Genomic DNA, 17714 nt, shown 5'->3' with positions numbered 1-17714 from the left:
CTTTATAAAAATAAAATTCAAAATGCAATGTATAATGTAAAAATTGTGATATGTGAAAATGCTGGTCGTGGTTAAATTTTATAACATAAATATATACAACGAAAGATAAAAAAAGACTAAACAAAAGCAAAAGCCCTCAAATATATGGTGAATGCTATAGACAGGAAATGGAAAGGTTAGCTAAAAAAGCTGCTAGTGACATCAATTTAAATCAAAGTCGTTAGCGGTGTCAAATTTGTTTTGAAAAAAATTGTGCAGATGCTAAGACCTTTAAAAGCAAAACTCATATGTAACTGTATTGTGGTTAAAGGTTTGTCTAAAAACAAACAGCTAAAAAGGTGTATAATAAATACCTTTAAATTTCCTTCGCATTTGATTCTTGTTCCTTATTTCTCATTATTGATATCAGAAATTTAAAATCAGAAAGGAATTAAAAGAGACAATATTGTCACAACAATAAGTTGATATCCATTCCCGAAAAACTTGATTTCCAATGAAAGGTTTTATGTGATTCCTCCCTTAAAGGCCGGTCTTCACTTGAGTGCGACAGCACCTTTTTAGCTTCAATCCTTTTTGCTCGTCTTAAAAATGGGACAAGCTGGAGTTTTTACAAGCTTTTATGTGATTTGCATGGTCGTTAAGATGTAATAAAAACATTTTATTACTTTCTCTAAAGAACGCGTCATCTCTATTACTTCAAATGACCAATTAGTGAAGTATCTTATAAAAACTCCAGCTCATCGATCTTAAAAATGTAGCACTTGCTCGAAAAAAAAGTTGAATACATTTTAAACTTTTTTCAACCATTACGCCGGATCACGCCAATGGAATGTTTCATTGTTCTTTTAACAAATAGCCTGGAAGCTTTGCTCGAAAAAGTGCGATCACAACGCGCGCAAGTGGAACCAACCAGCCTTTATACAGATGAAGAAGACAATAAAACTTATTTCTTTGGTGCACCTTTCAGATAGTGATAAGCTAACAAAGCAGCATTGCGTCCACCAATAGCACTCATTTCCATTGCCGAAGCTGCTCGTTCAATTGCATTCACATAAAACACTCCTTCGTCCAATTCGAACGGTAAAAACTTCTCAGGTGGAGAATAATGCGGATAGGCTAACCAACTGACAACAGTTCGGTCAGATGATGTTTTATTTTCATTCTTGGAATTGACAATAAACATTTGTTTGACCAATGCATCCGATAAAGGCTCTCGGGAGAAGATTTTATATACAGGTGGTTCTGTGAGCACTCCCTTGACAGTCTTTTGTGGGGCAACTGTTGAAAAAACATTTTCCTTAGAATCGGTTGTAATAACAACATCTGCCATGTCTTCTTTGCATTTGACACCAAAATACTCATGGTTCAAAGGCATTTGTATGAAAGTTGCGATTGTTTTTTGGTATTTCTGTAGTTCTTCTCTACAAGGCCAATTCTTACATTTGGTACAGTCCAGAAAACAAGAAGGCACTTCTAAAGGCGCTGCAACAATGATTGCATCGTAAGATTCATTATTTGGCGCCCCCTCGAGTTCATACTGCACTTTACTATTTCTCTCGTATCTTTTAATAGAGGTGATTTTTGTATTCGTACGAATGTTAGCTTTAGAGTTTTCTATCAGTGTTTGCGGGACCTTATAATTACCGTCTTTCACATTCCATAAAGCACCTTCTTGAGCACCAGCCAAAGAAACAAATCCTTTTGACAAATGGAATGTAGGGCTTTACTTAGACTGTACAATATATTGGGCCATTCGTTTTAATACCCATACAGGGGGGGGCGTGGACGAACATTTCCAGGGGCAGGTATGAGAAGAATTTCCAGGAGGTGTTTTTTCATTTTTCCAAGTGAGTAAAAGTTATTCTAAAACTTCTAGGGATTAAATGACTGATTCTAGTTGGTCCACCCTCGCTTTAAGGTACGAAAAGGATTTTTCAGAGGGTATTTTTGCAGATTTTGCCATTTTCTAGTGGTTATAATAATTTGGTTTAATATTAATTAATAGTTTGAATAATTTCTTTTTGACTTGAAAAGGTTCGTTCACCCCCCCTGTATGGTTTTTTATAGAACAGTCCATTGGCGTACAATATGGTTTGACCATACTATCAAATGGTGATAACAATTTTCTCTCTAGATCATAAAAAGAAATTTTCTTTCCGTAACGATCCCCCTTCATTGTTTGATTATTGCAAATCGAGCTGGACACTTTTCCTATATATTGTGAGTAGAACTCTGTAGTGTATGTAGCCCTTCAGGAAGAAGTTCTATTCCAGTCTTTTATGTAAGATATCTTTGAGGTTTAACATAGAAAAATTAACAAAAACAACTATTTCAATTTATCTGCGTTTGGCTGATTTAGTATTTTTAAATCCTTGAAAAAGCCAGCCTTTAATTTTTCAAAATTAACAAAGTTAGAGAAGATAAAACTATCGCAAATGACGAAAAACAATACCTGTGAAACCGTTCACATCATCAGTGGACTGTCCGTAATTGCATCTGGATATTCCTGTGATCAGTTCTTGAATCAAAGTGTCCCCAATACCTTCATCTTTCAACGCTTGTGTACTTGTCTTCTTAGTCAATTCCACAAAATAATCACCGCCCAAGGCATTAAGCATCTCAGGAACTGTTCTAAAAAAACAACAAGTGTGTTAAGGGCTACATATACTACGCAATATATTGTCAGGCAATAATATTGATAATATATTGCTGAATGCCGGTAATATATTTAATATATTGTCAGGTCGATTTGCAATATTCCAACAATATAGGGGGTTATTTTACAGAAAGAAAATTCCTTTTTATAACAAAGTTCCTGATACTTACTTAGTACATTACGGTCCGCAAACCATATTATTCATCAATATATTGTGTAGTGTATGTAGCTCTTTAGGCATTTTTTTCAAATTCAGATGAATCGATACCGTTTGATATACAGGCTTTGCAGTAAATCTTGACTTTTAATTGTTCTTACTTATTTTTGTTTTTTATTATGTGTTTTTTTAGATTTGGATGTTCTTAATATTTGCTTACAGTACTTCATTCATTTATTATTGACTAAAAATGGGTTTAAATGAGAATTAATTTTTAGTTGGAGAGCTAATTCTGATTGCAGCACATTTCCCTGCTATCCATCACGCATTTAAGCTGTACTTGAATATCAATGACATCCCAATTCAGGCGAATTAAAACCTTTCTCTATAAAATATCTGAAACCTAATCCATCTCGAGTATCCTTCCTATAGTGAAAACAAAGGCAATGTGGAGTGAGTGTGCTAAGTGGAATCTACCAAAAAGCTTGCTTCTTTCCCAGAGCTTCCCATTAGTAACACAATTGATTATACATAGTACCTGAAAGCTTGTTCATTCTCTTGAATATCGTAAATCTTGACAAAGTCGTTCAACATTTTCGTCAAAGCGCTATCCATATTTCTCAGGGAAAATGGCCCATAACGCCACATCAGTTTGGCAATATTCAGCCATTTCCATGAGCTTTGGAGAAAGGCAAATTCTTTCCCATTGTAGATGCCAAGCTTTGCATCATCTGTGGCTATGTTTGTGTCCATCTCTGAATGAAAGGTTGAAAGAAAACGATTCATTTTTTAAGCTTTGTAAAATACCAGAGGGAGGTTTGTACTAAGTTTGAAGTGTAAGAATTGCCAGAGTGGCAACTTTGTATATGGTACTTGGTAGGGTGTAGGACACCGAAGGCTTAACCAACTCATCTTCTTGTCAAGCCAAGCAAGATTTGTCAAATAAAGTTTTAGGTCACTGATATAAGACAACTATTCATTTTTGCCGTATCAGCAAATTCTGCAATTTGACCAACATTAAATTTGCTATTTGTTGGCAAAAAATGTAGAAGAGATAGATGTAAGATTTAGAGTTGATCTCACAATTTAAACTCCAATAAGCTGGCTTCTTTGTCCATAGTTTCCATAGTTAGTTTCCCAAACCGGCCAATCTTAATTTTGTTTGATACCCAGCTGGAAATCAGATGTAATCATTAAGCTTCATCTGAAAGAGTCAAAACAAATAGAGACGTCTCCCTTTTAGGACGACCATTCAGATGGTAAAGAATGACAAGAAGAAACATGTTCTTTGTTGTGCCCAACATTATCTCACCTAAGTCTTTGGCAAAGTCTACCATGACGTATCGATTTGATGAATGAATAATAGTACCACCAGATTCTATCTGTTCCCCATTTACATCAACAACATGCATACGACCACCAAGGTGATCATTTTTCTCAAATACATCAATTTGCACTTCATTTCCAAGTAGCTTTCTAAAAGATAATCAATCATTGATAAAAGCACAATTACAACCCCACCAATAATACCGGGTTTCAGAAGCAGTCAGAAATGTTGGTGCACAGGGCAAGTAGTAACATAAATGTTGCTTATGGATACTTGCATGACCAATCTAAATCCATAATCCAGATTGCATTTGTTGGGTTATCTATTCATAATATAAAAAAATAATTACTGTGTCACTTGCTATCAAGTCACATTACTCTTTCATGTTATTAATTGGGGTAAGGTAAATAATATGATCCTGACCCTGTAAATTTACTATTTGAGACAAAAAAACTTCGTTTCCAGGGCCACTCCAGATTGATTTTTGGTTATTTAAACCAAATTTAATAAACATGAAATTTTTCAAAATGCTGATTGGCAAAACTAAAAATTAAACAAATTAAAAAATTAAACAAATTCTTTTATTCATGAAATTAAATCTCTTGTCAAAATTATCTGTTCAAAATATAGCTTCTTAGAAACAGAATGAAATACCTTATAAAGTGCGTTGCTGATGCTCCACCTATGCCAGTTCCAATGACTGCAATTTTGCCATTGAACCCAAAATTGTTGGATGTTTTACTTGCTGATGAGTCTATATTCTCAGTATTCTCTTCTGCAATGACCTTGTTTGTCGCTTCAAACAGATAACTTCCTGTAACTAAAGTTACAGAAGCTGTCAAAGAGATCTTCACAATACTTCTGACTGTCATTCCTGACAATTATACCTGGAAAAAAAAAGGTTTTATTTAAACCATGAATTATTGATTTATGTGAGCATCCAGGCAATTTAAAATACCTGAGAAATTTGTTTGGTTCTTTAAATAGATATTTTGGGAAGTGTCTTTTTCAGGATTTGTCCAAGACAGGCCTTGTCAAGGTCAAGTTTTGTTTTGAACCAGCAAAAAACCATGTAAAAATTTCCACCAGTTATAGCAGCTTTTAACCAGTGTCTGGGTAGTTATGCAATTCTACCTGACTACAGTCCTAGCAGCTTTTGTCTGGTCCTGACCGTCAGAGGGTCTGGGCGACTTGTTTCACCAGTCAGGGCTGCTTATTTTGCTGGCCCATGTGGTTGTCAGTAAGAATGAAATTAAAACAATATTTTTTAAGGAATTTCGACCAGACATTCGAGGCTGGTCTGGGACTGATCCAATTATTGAAATAGATTCTTTGAAAATGCCAACCTTTTAATTGTCCGGACCTTTAGCAGCCGACCATTTTTCATGCCCTTTTAGCAGCCGCTTATCGGACGCTGCCCTTCCTGAAATCACTAAAAATTCGGGTTTTTTTGGTAAAACACTACAAAAAGTGCCCTTTTTGGCCACCAAGGGACGCTGTTCTGCCCTGCCTAAAATATGGCCTGACAGCCTTTTGGTAAATTTAGTTCAATTACCTGCCTATTTTCAGATACTATTTAGTTGCTTGGAGAGAATTTTCAGCATATGAGTATTTTAAAAAGAAAAACTGAAAATTAAATCACAAGATCACACTTTAAACAAAAAACAATTATGCATGTAAGTTTCATGTAAATATTATCCTGGGAGGTCCTAAATCCTACAATTTTAATAAACTCTAATGTTCCAGATAACTGCAAAAGGGAAAAAAATCCAATGTTCACAAAGTCCCCTCTCTGGCCGGCCTCTCCAAAATGAATGATATGAGCTCTGAAGAAAACAAAGCATTTAACAAGACAGCAAGAATGTCAAGATAACATTTAATTTGATACAAGTAACTATAAGTTTGTGATAATTACCATACTAGTGGTTAGCAAGTAAGTTTTATGTTCTTTGAATATGTCTGACATGCTAAAAAGACAGATCTTGAATGCAAGCTTTTTGAGATCTGATTGGAAACACCATATACTTAGAAAAAAATTAGTAATTTGGCAGAACTGGAAAAGGAATTTGGTAGAACTCTAAAGTAATACCTGCAGGATCATAAGTTAAGTCTCAGGGTACGGTTGCCCCTAAGAAGGCCTTTGGCTATATATTGTGGCTATATATTGTGACTCTCGAGCTCCAACCCTAACCCTCATCCTAACCCTAACTGATAATAACCGAACCTCCATCTAGGTCCGCAGATTGAAAAGTTTCACCTGCATCCTGGCAGTTTAGACTAACTGACTAAAACTCCTATCATATCAAGATTACGAGATTTGGAGTGTTAGCCGATTTTACTTTCGTTTTCAGTGGATTCATTTTCTATTTCAAGCCAACATGGTTTCTATTTCTATTTCTATTTGGTTGAGTTGCAGAGGCTTTGAGGCCTATTTTCACAACTATAGACGCTTTCAATGAGCGCCCCGTCAGCACCTTGGACTGACTACCCAATTCCCCTCACATGACATGGGTTGACCTGGGCGAAGGTTCATTCACTTGCCAAGTGAATCGCTGCGAGTGGGAATCCAACCTCAGTCGCCTGTTCAGCAACCAAGGTCAATGACCACTATACCACAGCGCCTCAGGGGTTACAGTTAGTTATATAGAGCTTTATGCAAAAAATCAAATATAGAAAATTTTCTCCCATTTCTTGACATTTTACACTTGCCCATTGTGCAAAGTGTGCAAGGCACTGAAAGGTCAGAGGGACCACCAAAAAGCTGGGCCGTGTGAAATGCTGCAATATCATTGGTGGAAATGTGATAAACAGTCTGCAAAGGAACACTGCGAAGCAATCCGTAGAAGTAGAAGAGACCACTTATGTTTTTGTTGCAGATTTCAGCTATATAAACTTCTTACATGGATTAATGTTGTGTCAACTTTGTAATAAGCATTGCCTTGAAGAGGGAATTCTAGCCTAGTCTCTAATAATCCTGATATAGACCTTTTTTCAAAGAGGATGTCCTGTTGAATAATTATGTAGTCCAGCCATAAAAACAATGATAGAGCCATGCATAATTACTGTATCATGCATATTGTAATAATTATGCATGGTTTTATCATTGTTTTTCTGCTGGACTACATAATTATTCAACAGGGTGGCCTCTTTGAAAAAAAGTCTATGAGAGTTTTAGTCTAGACTGCCTGGTGAATGATATCGTTTGCCAACCTTTTGACTGTATATGTGGTGTGATGATAGCCAGACGATCTCAATCGAACGGAATCGACAATCAAACCAGTCAAACCAAATCGAACGCAATCGACCGATTGAAATTCGATTTTCAAACGCAATCGAATCTCAATCGAACATCAAAGTTCTGGGTAATATTTGATTGGTTCGATTGTTGTTCGACTGGTTAGATTGTCGTTCGACTGCATTCGATTGTCTTCCTTAAAATACAACGAACCATACAACCTGGGTTTTGGTTTTGAATAGGTCCACGAATCAGACTAGAGCTTTAACGAGTACCGTGAGATTGGGTAACTTGCATCAATGGAGGCTAACATACATACCTAGCCCTCAAATGAAAGACCTGGCTGGTCATTAAAATACAACTATACGCAGCTCCGCTCCTGGCAGCTCTACTCTACCATTTTTGTTTTGATTTAATTTTGTATTTTACTTATTTTTTATTTTTTATTTATTTTTTATGTTTGGGAGAAAATTTTTACATCGGTGGTTGTCAAATAAGGAAAAGTCCAATTAAACATATACGAACCCAATTGAACGCATTCAAACACAATCGAATGCAGTCAAATCCTAATCGAACGCGATCGAATATCAATCGAATCTGAAAATTGCGGTAATATTCGATTGACAATCGAATTTCAATCGGTCGATTGCGTTCGATTTGGTTCGACTGGTTCGATCGTCGATTCCGTCAGTATAGACCTAACTCTTCACACAAAAATTACGGGAAACGCATGTTTGGACTTTGTACCCTATGCTGCACTCAAGCACTTAAGCCAAAGTCCCGCAAAGGCAGGACAAAAATCAGTTTTTTGAAGTTTGCAAAAAAACGCCACATAGAAGATCTTTCAAATTCAGTATGTGAATAGAGCAGTAAAAAATACAACTTTTCTATTTTTCCTTTTTTTTGCAAAAGTTCTAGGAATGAAAATAAAGGGATAATGATAATTGAATACTATCCATTGATGACCCGCGGCACTATTGTAAAGCTAGAATCGCTTCGCGTACTCTGCGCTTGAGAAAATGATTGACAGATTGAATTTTTTCACCCGCGCAGGAGTTCGCGGAGCGTTCTCGGCTCAATCCTCGGACCGCGCTAAAAATGGTAGACTGAGCTGTGATAGATCATTTCGATGGAAGTTGTTGGAATGTTTACAAGGCTCTTGACAGAAAATCGTTTATTTTATTGTCAATGATGACAGTGCGGTTATTAATTTTGTTAGATCTGACAAATTGATGTTTGTGAGTGCACTTTATAGTTTTGATTCCCATTGAAGAATCATATTCTGGTTTTCATGTTATTAGATGCTGTTTTGGAGCTTTAGGTCTACACTGTCCGTTCGATTGAGATTGTCTGGTGATAGACATTTTCACTTTTCCATCAACGCCACACCATTGGATGTTAATTTGATACAATTGGATGTCAAAAAATCTAACTAAAACAAACTTCCCTTCTTTTCTATACTTGTTGTGGTATATGATGATACATCTACCTTTCCAATTACAAGCAAGCAAAAGTGCAAGCAGCAAGCAAGATCTTACGAGGCTTTTAACAAAGGAGCTGTGGGCTGTGTCTGAGCATGTCTCTGAGCAAAAAAATTATCATGTGTTGCAAGAGTTGCAGACTTTTTATAAGTGCCTTCTAATAAATAGAAGGGAAAATACTTACCTTGGTACTAGAGATAAGAGGACAAGTTTATATATAAAATGGGATGATAATTTTATTCAACCAACAATCAAAACTGCACTGGAACACTTCGACACTTAGCTTAGTGGAACCAAACAAGCAGCCTTTTCGCCTTTTTGAAGAATTTTAAAATCGAAAGTGGTCCCAAAATCTGAAGGAGATTTATGGCGGCATAAATGGAATAATGGCGTTGCGTCGGGCATCAGGGCGGTGAAAAGGGGCGGATAACAACATCAGTCTCTCCTTATATATCAATCTCGTCCCCTTGTATCCCAGGCTTTATTTACGTTACTTATAGACGCCAGGGAATTATTATCTAGCGCTATCAGTAGAGCTATATAAAAAAAGCTGATAATACGCGCAGGGAACGAGGTTGTCTCTCACCCCGGGGGGGGGGGGGTACTTAGGCAAATGGAGGGTACGGTATGTGCCGCCCTTAAGGGTACCTTTTTTGGACTTCCAAAGTCCCGCTATAAATTCTAAAACTTTCTTAACAAACAAGAAAAAAGAGATAATGATAAACTTTACCACAATCTTGTCGTTCAAATAAAAATTATGGTAAATCTTACCACAATCATGGCATTCAAATAGAGATCATGGTAAATTTTAAAGCTTTCTTAAACTTAACACAATTTAAAAAGAGATAATGATAAACTTTACCACAATCTTAACACACAAATAAAAATCATGGTAAATTTAAAACTTTCTTATAATAAACATTACCACAATCTGGTCATTCAAATAAAAAGCATGGTAAACATACTTGTAAATGTGGTAAACATTTATAACGGTAAATTTTAAAACTTTCTTAACATAGTCGAACGTGCGCAACGCACTGGGCTCAACTTCAGTGGCTTCAAATTATTCATAGGCCCAATTGTAGACCCCCAGATATTCACCCAATGAACAAGTGTGCCAAATTTCAACCAAATCCGACAATTTTGGAGGCCTGTAGGCTGCTCCAAAGCTTTAGCCTCGTTTTGGCGAAAAACTCGTCCCCAGGCCCCAAAAATCAAAATTTTCAAAAAATGAAAAAAAACACCCCCAGATATTCACCCAAGGAACAAGTGTGCAAAATTTCAGCCAAATCGAACAATTTTTGAAGTCTCCAGGCTACCCCAAAGTTTTAGCCTCGTTTTGGCGAAAACTCGTCCCCAGGCCCCAAAAATCAAAAATTTTAAAAAATGAAAAAAATGCCCCCAGATATTCACCCAAGGAACAAGTGTGCCCAATTTCAGCCAAATCGAAGAATTTTTGAAGTCTCCAGGCTGCCCCAAAGTTTTGGGACATACACACACACAGACACCATAGCACACGAAAAGTCCATAGTGAGGACCTCATTCGCAACCCGTTAAAGTGAAGACCTACACAAAAAAGTCTATATCTTTAAATTAATGCAACCCACGGTAATAAAATCTTAGGTGGGGTTAGAGTAGACACTAATACGTAAAACAGCCCTAATAACACACCCCTATCTTTTAATTCAAAAATCCGTTATACCAAGGACCTGTGTCTATTTTTTCGTTTATAAGTACCCGTTAAAGTGAGGACTTCCCGGATTTCAGAAAATTCGTGTGTACAAACATGCAATCTGTACCCTGAGTATCAGAGGTTGAGTTTTCAAAGAAAATAGTAACCTCTGAAGACAAATAATAGAAATTTTATCGCGCATGTGCCAATCTAACCACTGTAGAAAAAATCAAAGATGAAGAGCAAATATTACCATATTAATGTCTAGCAGACTGTATCAGTATGCAGTTTGCTATTTACGAATTCCCCAGAAACCTCCAAGTGTAGCTGAAATGAGTTTATTTCAAAAGAAATCTTTTACATGATCCCCAAATGTATAACAGTAATTACTAAACTTTTAATTATGGAAATGTCACTTTAATTGAATCGAAATAATAGACAGACTTTATGTTATGATTCTCTATCACTGACTCTTTTTACAAAGCATTGATGACTTTTTGTAAGTTGTGTTTTCAACGACGGGAATAAAAATATCGACTATGACGCTCATCCAAGATCTTGGATGGTCGTCATGGTTACTTTTGTCTTCGCTGATTGCGCGATGAATAGAATCTCGATTCGTCGGCACAGCGTAAATATATGATTTTGAGCTGTGCTTTTCACGGTATGCAATCTGAGGACTTGAGTAAATGTTAATTATTAGTGGCAGTCTGATTTGGTGTATAATGGAGGGTTGAGCACGAGTTTGTTGCGATGTAGTCAGAAGTAATTTTTAGAGATTTTAAATCAAACTTCTTAAAGGATATTTGTGGGGGTTTTCCACTAGTCAGGAAGCATTTTCATCTTCAGGGCATAAGTCACTGTCTGGTAAAGAATAAACATCAATCTTTAGAGATTTCTCTTTCATAATACGGCAGGGACATTATGCTTCAATAAACTTAAAAAAAAATCTTTTGTGCGAATTAATCAGACATTAGTCTGAAATTGCACTGCTAAGGCTCGATGAGAGAGGGGGTGCTCTGCAAGGGTCTAAAATTTAAGGAAATACGAAATTTAAGGTAAACTTCAAAAAGTTTGTCCTTAACAAGGCAAATATTATCGAAAAATTACACCAGGCGAGCCATAATGATCGATTTTTAGACAATTCTTTCCTGGGTCGGTTTTTAAAGACCTTAATTTTGGCCGCACACGGTCGTTTCTAGCAAAAAGCAAATTCAGGTTTTTTAAACAAAAAAATTTTTGGACGTTAATAAAAATGACATTTTTTGTTACGTTTCATTTTTGAGCCGTCTGTAAGTGATCTGGAAAATATAGACATGTAAATACAGACTTAAGGCGCTATCGGATTCAGTTCTTGGTTGAGGCTTTAAATCATTTAACAATTTGTAGTTGATTGAGTCAATGAATTCAACTCCAAAGGAGTCGGCCGACGATGTCGCGGATCGAAAGAAATTTTAATTAACATATGAAATTGGCATGCTGAATGTAAACCCGTAGAATGGAAAACTGCGGGGTTGGAGTATCCCCGCAGAGGGAACAAAAAACTCCAGTAGTGTTTACCATGGAAAACACTACGTCGACGTCCCGGACGCGGACACCGTTATTATTTTTATTGTTGTTGTTTTATCATTATTTATCGAATTCAAAATTTGAACTAAAAAACTTTCGTTGTTGCTTCTTCTGAGCTTTCACCAGGAATTAGATCTCCCACTTTCCAGCAGTGGTTTGGCATCGACCTCGGGGAAAAATTATAAATTGTTGTATTAATCTTTGGCCTGCGCAACTAAGGATTATGACACTTCTCTAATATTTAGATAAAGTGAATCATTTGGTACATGACTTGCGTATGAAAACTTTTATGATAAAGCCTGATTGAGATAACGCGATAAGGCTTATATATAGACTGTTTAAATGAACTATGATTGAGATAATGATTAATAGGGACGCTAATTACGTGACTTAAGAAGGTACTATTTCTGGTTGAATAGAAAAAGATATTTTGGAGTGGGGGAGAGTGTCACGGGTAGAGATATAGAGAGCCCTAGTAAACTCAATCTGCCTTTGGGAGACTGGTTGCTAGTTCCCAGTCTCCGGTACCTAAAGAAAAGCACCGTGATAAGTTTAAAGTGTAACATTTTTAATAACTTTACTCATTTTGATCCAAATAACAGAACATTGATTCCTAAATTATTTCTGTTTCTTGACAATGGCATTGATATAATGGGTTCAGCGCCGTGTAAAGGTTTTTGAACCAGATATCAACCAATTGAACTATCTTTTATTATAGGATTTACAAAAAGGCTGATAAAATGTGTTTAGAGTAATGCTTTTTTCCAATTGACTTCCAAACCCAATGGGCTAGGCACGAAACTCCTGGATGGGAAATGAAACCACTTATTTCCCATCCTGAACGCGTGTCCCGCGTGGTTTTTACACAAACACTCGATTGAAAGTAAAATATATCGCAAGATGTCGAAAGAATATGCCACCGGTGCAAATCTTAATGCATCACTTTTCCTTGCTAGAGAAAGGTTGAAGACTCATCTATAGCCCCTTTGGGGCTTATAACTCGATAGTTTTTTCTCTGTTCTACAATTATTTTTGTGATATGTTAATTTTGACTATTCGTTTTATTAATAAAACAGGCAGAAAACTCTTGCTTTTGAATAAAACAATGACAGCGTAGACAAGGGGGCGCAAAATTTGTGTAGGAGAGCAGGTTTCTATGACACAGTAATTATATTTTGAATCTAGATAATTACTGTGTCATAAAATCCTGCTCTCCAATACAAATTTTGCGCCCCTCTTGTCTACGCTACTGATATCTAACATCAACTTGTTGTGAAGAAAAATAAAGGAGAAATTCCAAAAACTATCTACCAAGAATAAACTGACAAGATTGACGTTCTTCAAGAGCTTAGAAACCGAAATAGAAACAGCAATTAATTAGAAAGACAATGGTGTAAACATTCCAGCCGCGGCTTTATTATACTATGGTCAAATGCTTTGCTGCTCGACGAGCCTTTCGAAGTTAGGGGGTAAAAAATCTTTTGAAAAAATTGTCACCTACCATATTTCTGGTTTAAACATTCAATTTCTATACTTGACTTTTACTTCATCCTTACAACTAAGAACTTATACAACGTCATAATCGCATAATAACATAGAGTTAGCAATTAACTACTTAATTACGAAAGCAGCAGGCGAGGCGACCTTTTTTTCCGATGTGTTCTGAGAGCATGCTTCAGCTAGAAATTTTGATCTGTTCTGATCAGATCTTCGAAAATTAATCAGTTAGAAATGATGATGTGTTCTGGTGAGACAGGGGTATAATCAAGGTCATCTACCTTGTTCTTGTTGTCTAGGTAACCCTAGAAATCTTCAGAACACATCTTTTAAGTAGACAGGGGTATAATCAAGAGAAAATTGATGTGATCTTGTTGCCTAATAACCCTAGAAATTTTCAGAGCACGTCTTTCGTGGAACAAAACAAATATCGTACAAGTTTATCGAGGCAAACTGCTTTTCCTAGATTTTAGAACACATCAAACCATAAAGTAATGATAAGTTTAGGGAGACAAATAATGCAAAAAAGGTTTCCTAGAGATCAGAACACATCAGATCATTTGTATAAAAAAATTGAAGGTCATGACATGTGGTCTCCTAGAAGATAAGAACACGTATTTCTAAAAAATCTCTTCGCCGGCTGCTTCTGTAATTAGTATGGAATGAGTTTGATTTGATAAGGAATGCAATTTGTTGATGAGGAATGTTTTTAAATGTATGCTATCATTTGAATTATGGAAGTAGGGTGAGCAATCATGTCATTCTACTGGAAAGCTTTCGAGCATCAGGAATTAGTATTACTGAATTGGCAGGCGATGTGTTCGATTGAATATTCGGAAAATGAAAATTTTATGCGATGGTATTAGTCCGGGAGCTGGGGGAGGTCAACTATGACAGTCGTGCAAACATATATCACCATGTAGCACTATGTCTGAAGTTTCTGAATTTACTTGTTTGCTGTCCGAAATTTTCTTGTAGGTGTCTATTTTACGGACCAGAATGCAAAAATGGCGATATTTTTTGACGTCAATTGTGTTTACTAAATTATATCTAACCTCTAAACAGTTTATGGAATTCAAACGAAACTTTGCCAATCTGTTACTGATAAATAGGGCTAACTTTCAATAGCAAAAACATTGCTGTGTCCCTACCTGTTTTTTTCATTTCCTGGTAATTGTGCAAAAGTTTCACCTGTTTTTCTTGCACTCCTACCGACAAACGTTTTCAAAAAAACATGTTTTAAACTCAATTTTTGACGTATTTTTACATCGAATGAATCCTTAGCATATAACTAAGCGCTGTTGAATCAAAAGTGCCAACTCAATGATTTATTTTTAATCCAAGCAAAATCTTTGATAGTTTCTTAAAGTTTAAATTTAGCACTTTAAATGTCTTTACTGTTTACTTGACCACTACATTGCGATTTTTCTGCGGAACCTGTACTGTTGAAACCGTGTAGTTTACAAATGTTTAGTCGCCATGTCCTTTGTAATTTGCAGCGCTCTATGAAATTTAAGGAATTTACAATAATTAAAATACCCAGTGATCATGGATCGATTGTATTCTTTGAGAAATTGACATACGTTTAGAAATTCTGCCCTACCCTAAATGCCTACCCTGAGTATCAGAGGTTAAGTTTTCAAAGAAAATAGTAACCTCTGAAGACAAATAATAGAAATTTTATCGTGCATGTGTCAATCTAATCACTGTAGAAAAAATCAAAGATGGAGAGCAAATATTACCATATTAATGTCTAGCAGACTGTATCAGTACGCAGTTTACTATTTACGAATTCCCCAGAAACCTCCAAGTGTAGTTGAAATGAGTTTATTTCGAAAGAAATCTTTTACATGATCCCCAAATGTATAACAGTAATTACTAAACTTTTAATTATGGAAATGTCACTTTAATTGAATCGAAATAATAGACAGACTTTATGTTATGATTCTGTATCACTGACTCTTTTTACAAAGCATTTATGACTTTTTGTAAGTTGTGTTTTCAACGACGGGAATAAAAATATCGACTATGACGTTCATTCAAGATCTTGGATGGTCGTCATGGTTACTTTTGTCTTCGCTGATTGCGCGATGAATAGAATCTCGATTCGTCGGCACAGCGTAAATATATGATTTTGAGCTGTGCTTTTCACGGTACTAAATGCCAGGACAATAAAACTCTCTTACCCTATGGTAATATGGTTAAATGGTAACATTTAAGGCTCCGTTTTTGACTAAAACATTATCTATTAAACCATTTTAAGCAAATGTGAATAAGATGTGACTTTCATAGGAGAGTTTGATTGAGGGTGATTTTGTTCTTGATTTTGATCCCATCAATCATACCATTAACTCTGCTTAAGGGATTACTACAAGAACAAAGCAGGAACTTCCCCTAACATCAGGATACTTTAATCGTAGAAATTTTAGCGAGACTAATTTTAGCGTTTTAGCGAGTTTCCCTATTTTCGCTAAAATTAATCTCGCTAAAACACGCCGAATCGACAGATCGCTAAAATTTATCCGCGCTAAATTTTTCCAAAACACAATTCGCTAAAATAAATCCAGTTTTTTTCTTCTTTATTTTTTACGATTTTTGCGAAAACTAATAAAGATATTTATTTTTGTCGGTCCCTAGAGTTCTGGAAGAAAATGTAGGCTTAAAAACACACGCTTATCTCGAACCTCCGTTATATCTCGAACTTTCACCAAAATACATCTCAAAAAGTTATTTGGAAATGGCGATTCGCTAAAATTAATCCACGCGAAATTTTCTCAGACAAGTATTCGCTAAAATTTATCCACGCGAAATTTTTTGAAATCGTGATTCGCTAAAATAAATCCAAAAAAAATCAAGATTTTCCTGACTCGCTAATATACGCTATAATTACTCTCGCTAAAATTTCTACGATTAAAGTACTTAAACTGAGTTCATGCATTTGATTTTCAAATTTCGACGCAATGAAAAAAGCATAAAAGCTACAGTTTGAAATCATCAATAATTGCTTTGGCACTTTTGATACAAGGACTTGTCGTCAAATTTGACTGAATTGCAATTTTAGGTAATCTTTCATTTTTTCAATTTTCAAAATTTAGAAAAATACTTGGCACTTTCGATACTTCAATTATCCAGCTTTCGTTTTTTATATTCTAATATTTGGAGAATATACCAAAACGCCGTACAATGTAATGCATTACTAAACAATTTTCTCCCAAATATGCTTTTGCACATATCTTTTTTTTGGTGTAAAGCTAAAATCTGTTTAATAACTGCCCTCAGAATTGATGATTGCCTTAATCTTTTGTGCTTAATTGTCTAAAATCACTTACTATGAATTTTCTTCCCAGAGTACCAACCCCCCCTGCTTATCCCCCCCACCCTTATAATTAAGCTAAAAAGAGTATTTATTGGATTTATTTGCGATAATTCTAAACTCAGTAAGATAGATCAATAGATCTGTTAGTTCTTTTTTTTTCCGGACACACTGTTTTTTTTGGCCATAATCTGCCCTAATCAGCAGCACCCCCGAAAAATCTACTTTTCGATCGACGATTTCACCCTTCCGGAGCGCCGTTTCCACCAAAAGTATAAATATCGGAGTAAGGGCCGATCGGATAATTCATCGAATAATTTATCGAATGGTTTATCGCATCGAAATTTTTATCGCATAATCGAATTTTTTATCGAATGAATTATCGCATAATCGAATTTTTTATCGAATGATTTATCGCATCGAATTTTTTATGGAATAATTTATCGCATCGAATATTTTATTGTATTCGAATAATTTATCGAATGATTTATCGCATCGAATTTTTTATCAAATATTTTATCGCATAATCGAAATTTTTATCGCATATTTTATCGCATCGAATGATTTATCGAATAATTTATCGCATCGAAAGAGTTTATCGAATGAATTATCGCATAATCGAATATTTTATCACATAAGGCAGCTATGGCGTTCCATATAAAAGAGCTATATCTTTTGATAGATAAGTTTTAAGAGAAAGATTCAGAGGTCATTCCTTGGAAGTATGTGATGTGATTTAGGTATCTTCTAAAAAATGTTTAGTTCCCCTTTATTTAAGGACTGTATCTTAAACAACTTCAACCTTTT

The 17714-nt window shown here is 35.6% G+C and overlaps 1 protein-coding gene across 2 annotated transcripts; it reads right to left on the bottom strand.

The window, feature by feature from the left end:
- Positions 1-32: 32 nt before the first annotated feature.
- Positions 33-9123, bottom strand: LOC136821309 (prenylcysteine oxidase 1-like). Of its 2 annotated transcripts, none has more exons than XM_067077540.1 (6): positions 9041-9123; positions 4795-5027; positions 4126-4289; positions 3352-3568; positions 2453-2631; positions 33-1698 (listed from the first exon to the last, which is right to left on the bottom strand). In XM_067077540.1, exons 2-6 carry the CDS (start codon positions 5010-5012, stop codon positions 944-946), a joined length of 1533 nt encoding a protein of 510 aa, XP_066933641.1. In that variant the 5' UTR covers positions 5013-5027; positions 9041-9123; the 3' UTR covers positions 33-943. The 2 variants fall into 2 exon arrangements, with proteins under 2 accessions (XP_066933641.1, XP_066933642.1); XM_067077541.1 differs by lacking the exon at positions 9041-9123 and adding an exon at positions 7695-7787.
- Positions 9124-17714: the final 8591 nt, after the last annotated feature.

This window comes from Clytia hemisphaerica, unplaced genomic scaffold (assembly GCF_902728285.1).
Source record: "Clytia hemisphaerica strain Z4C2 unplaced genomic scaffold, Clytia hemisphaerica genome assembly, whole genome shotgun sequence".
NCBI lineage: Eukaryota > Metazoa > Cnidaria > Hydrozoa > Leptothecata > Clytiidae > Clytia > Clytia hemisphaerica.
This window is presented reverse-complemented; position numbering and strand designations above follow the sequence as displayed.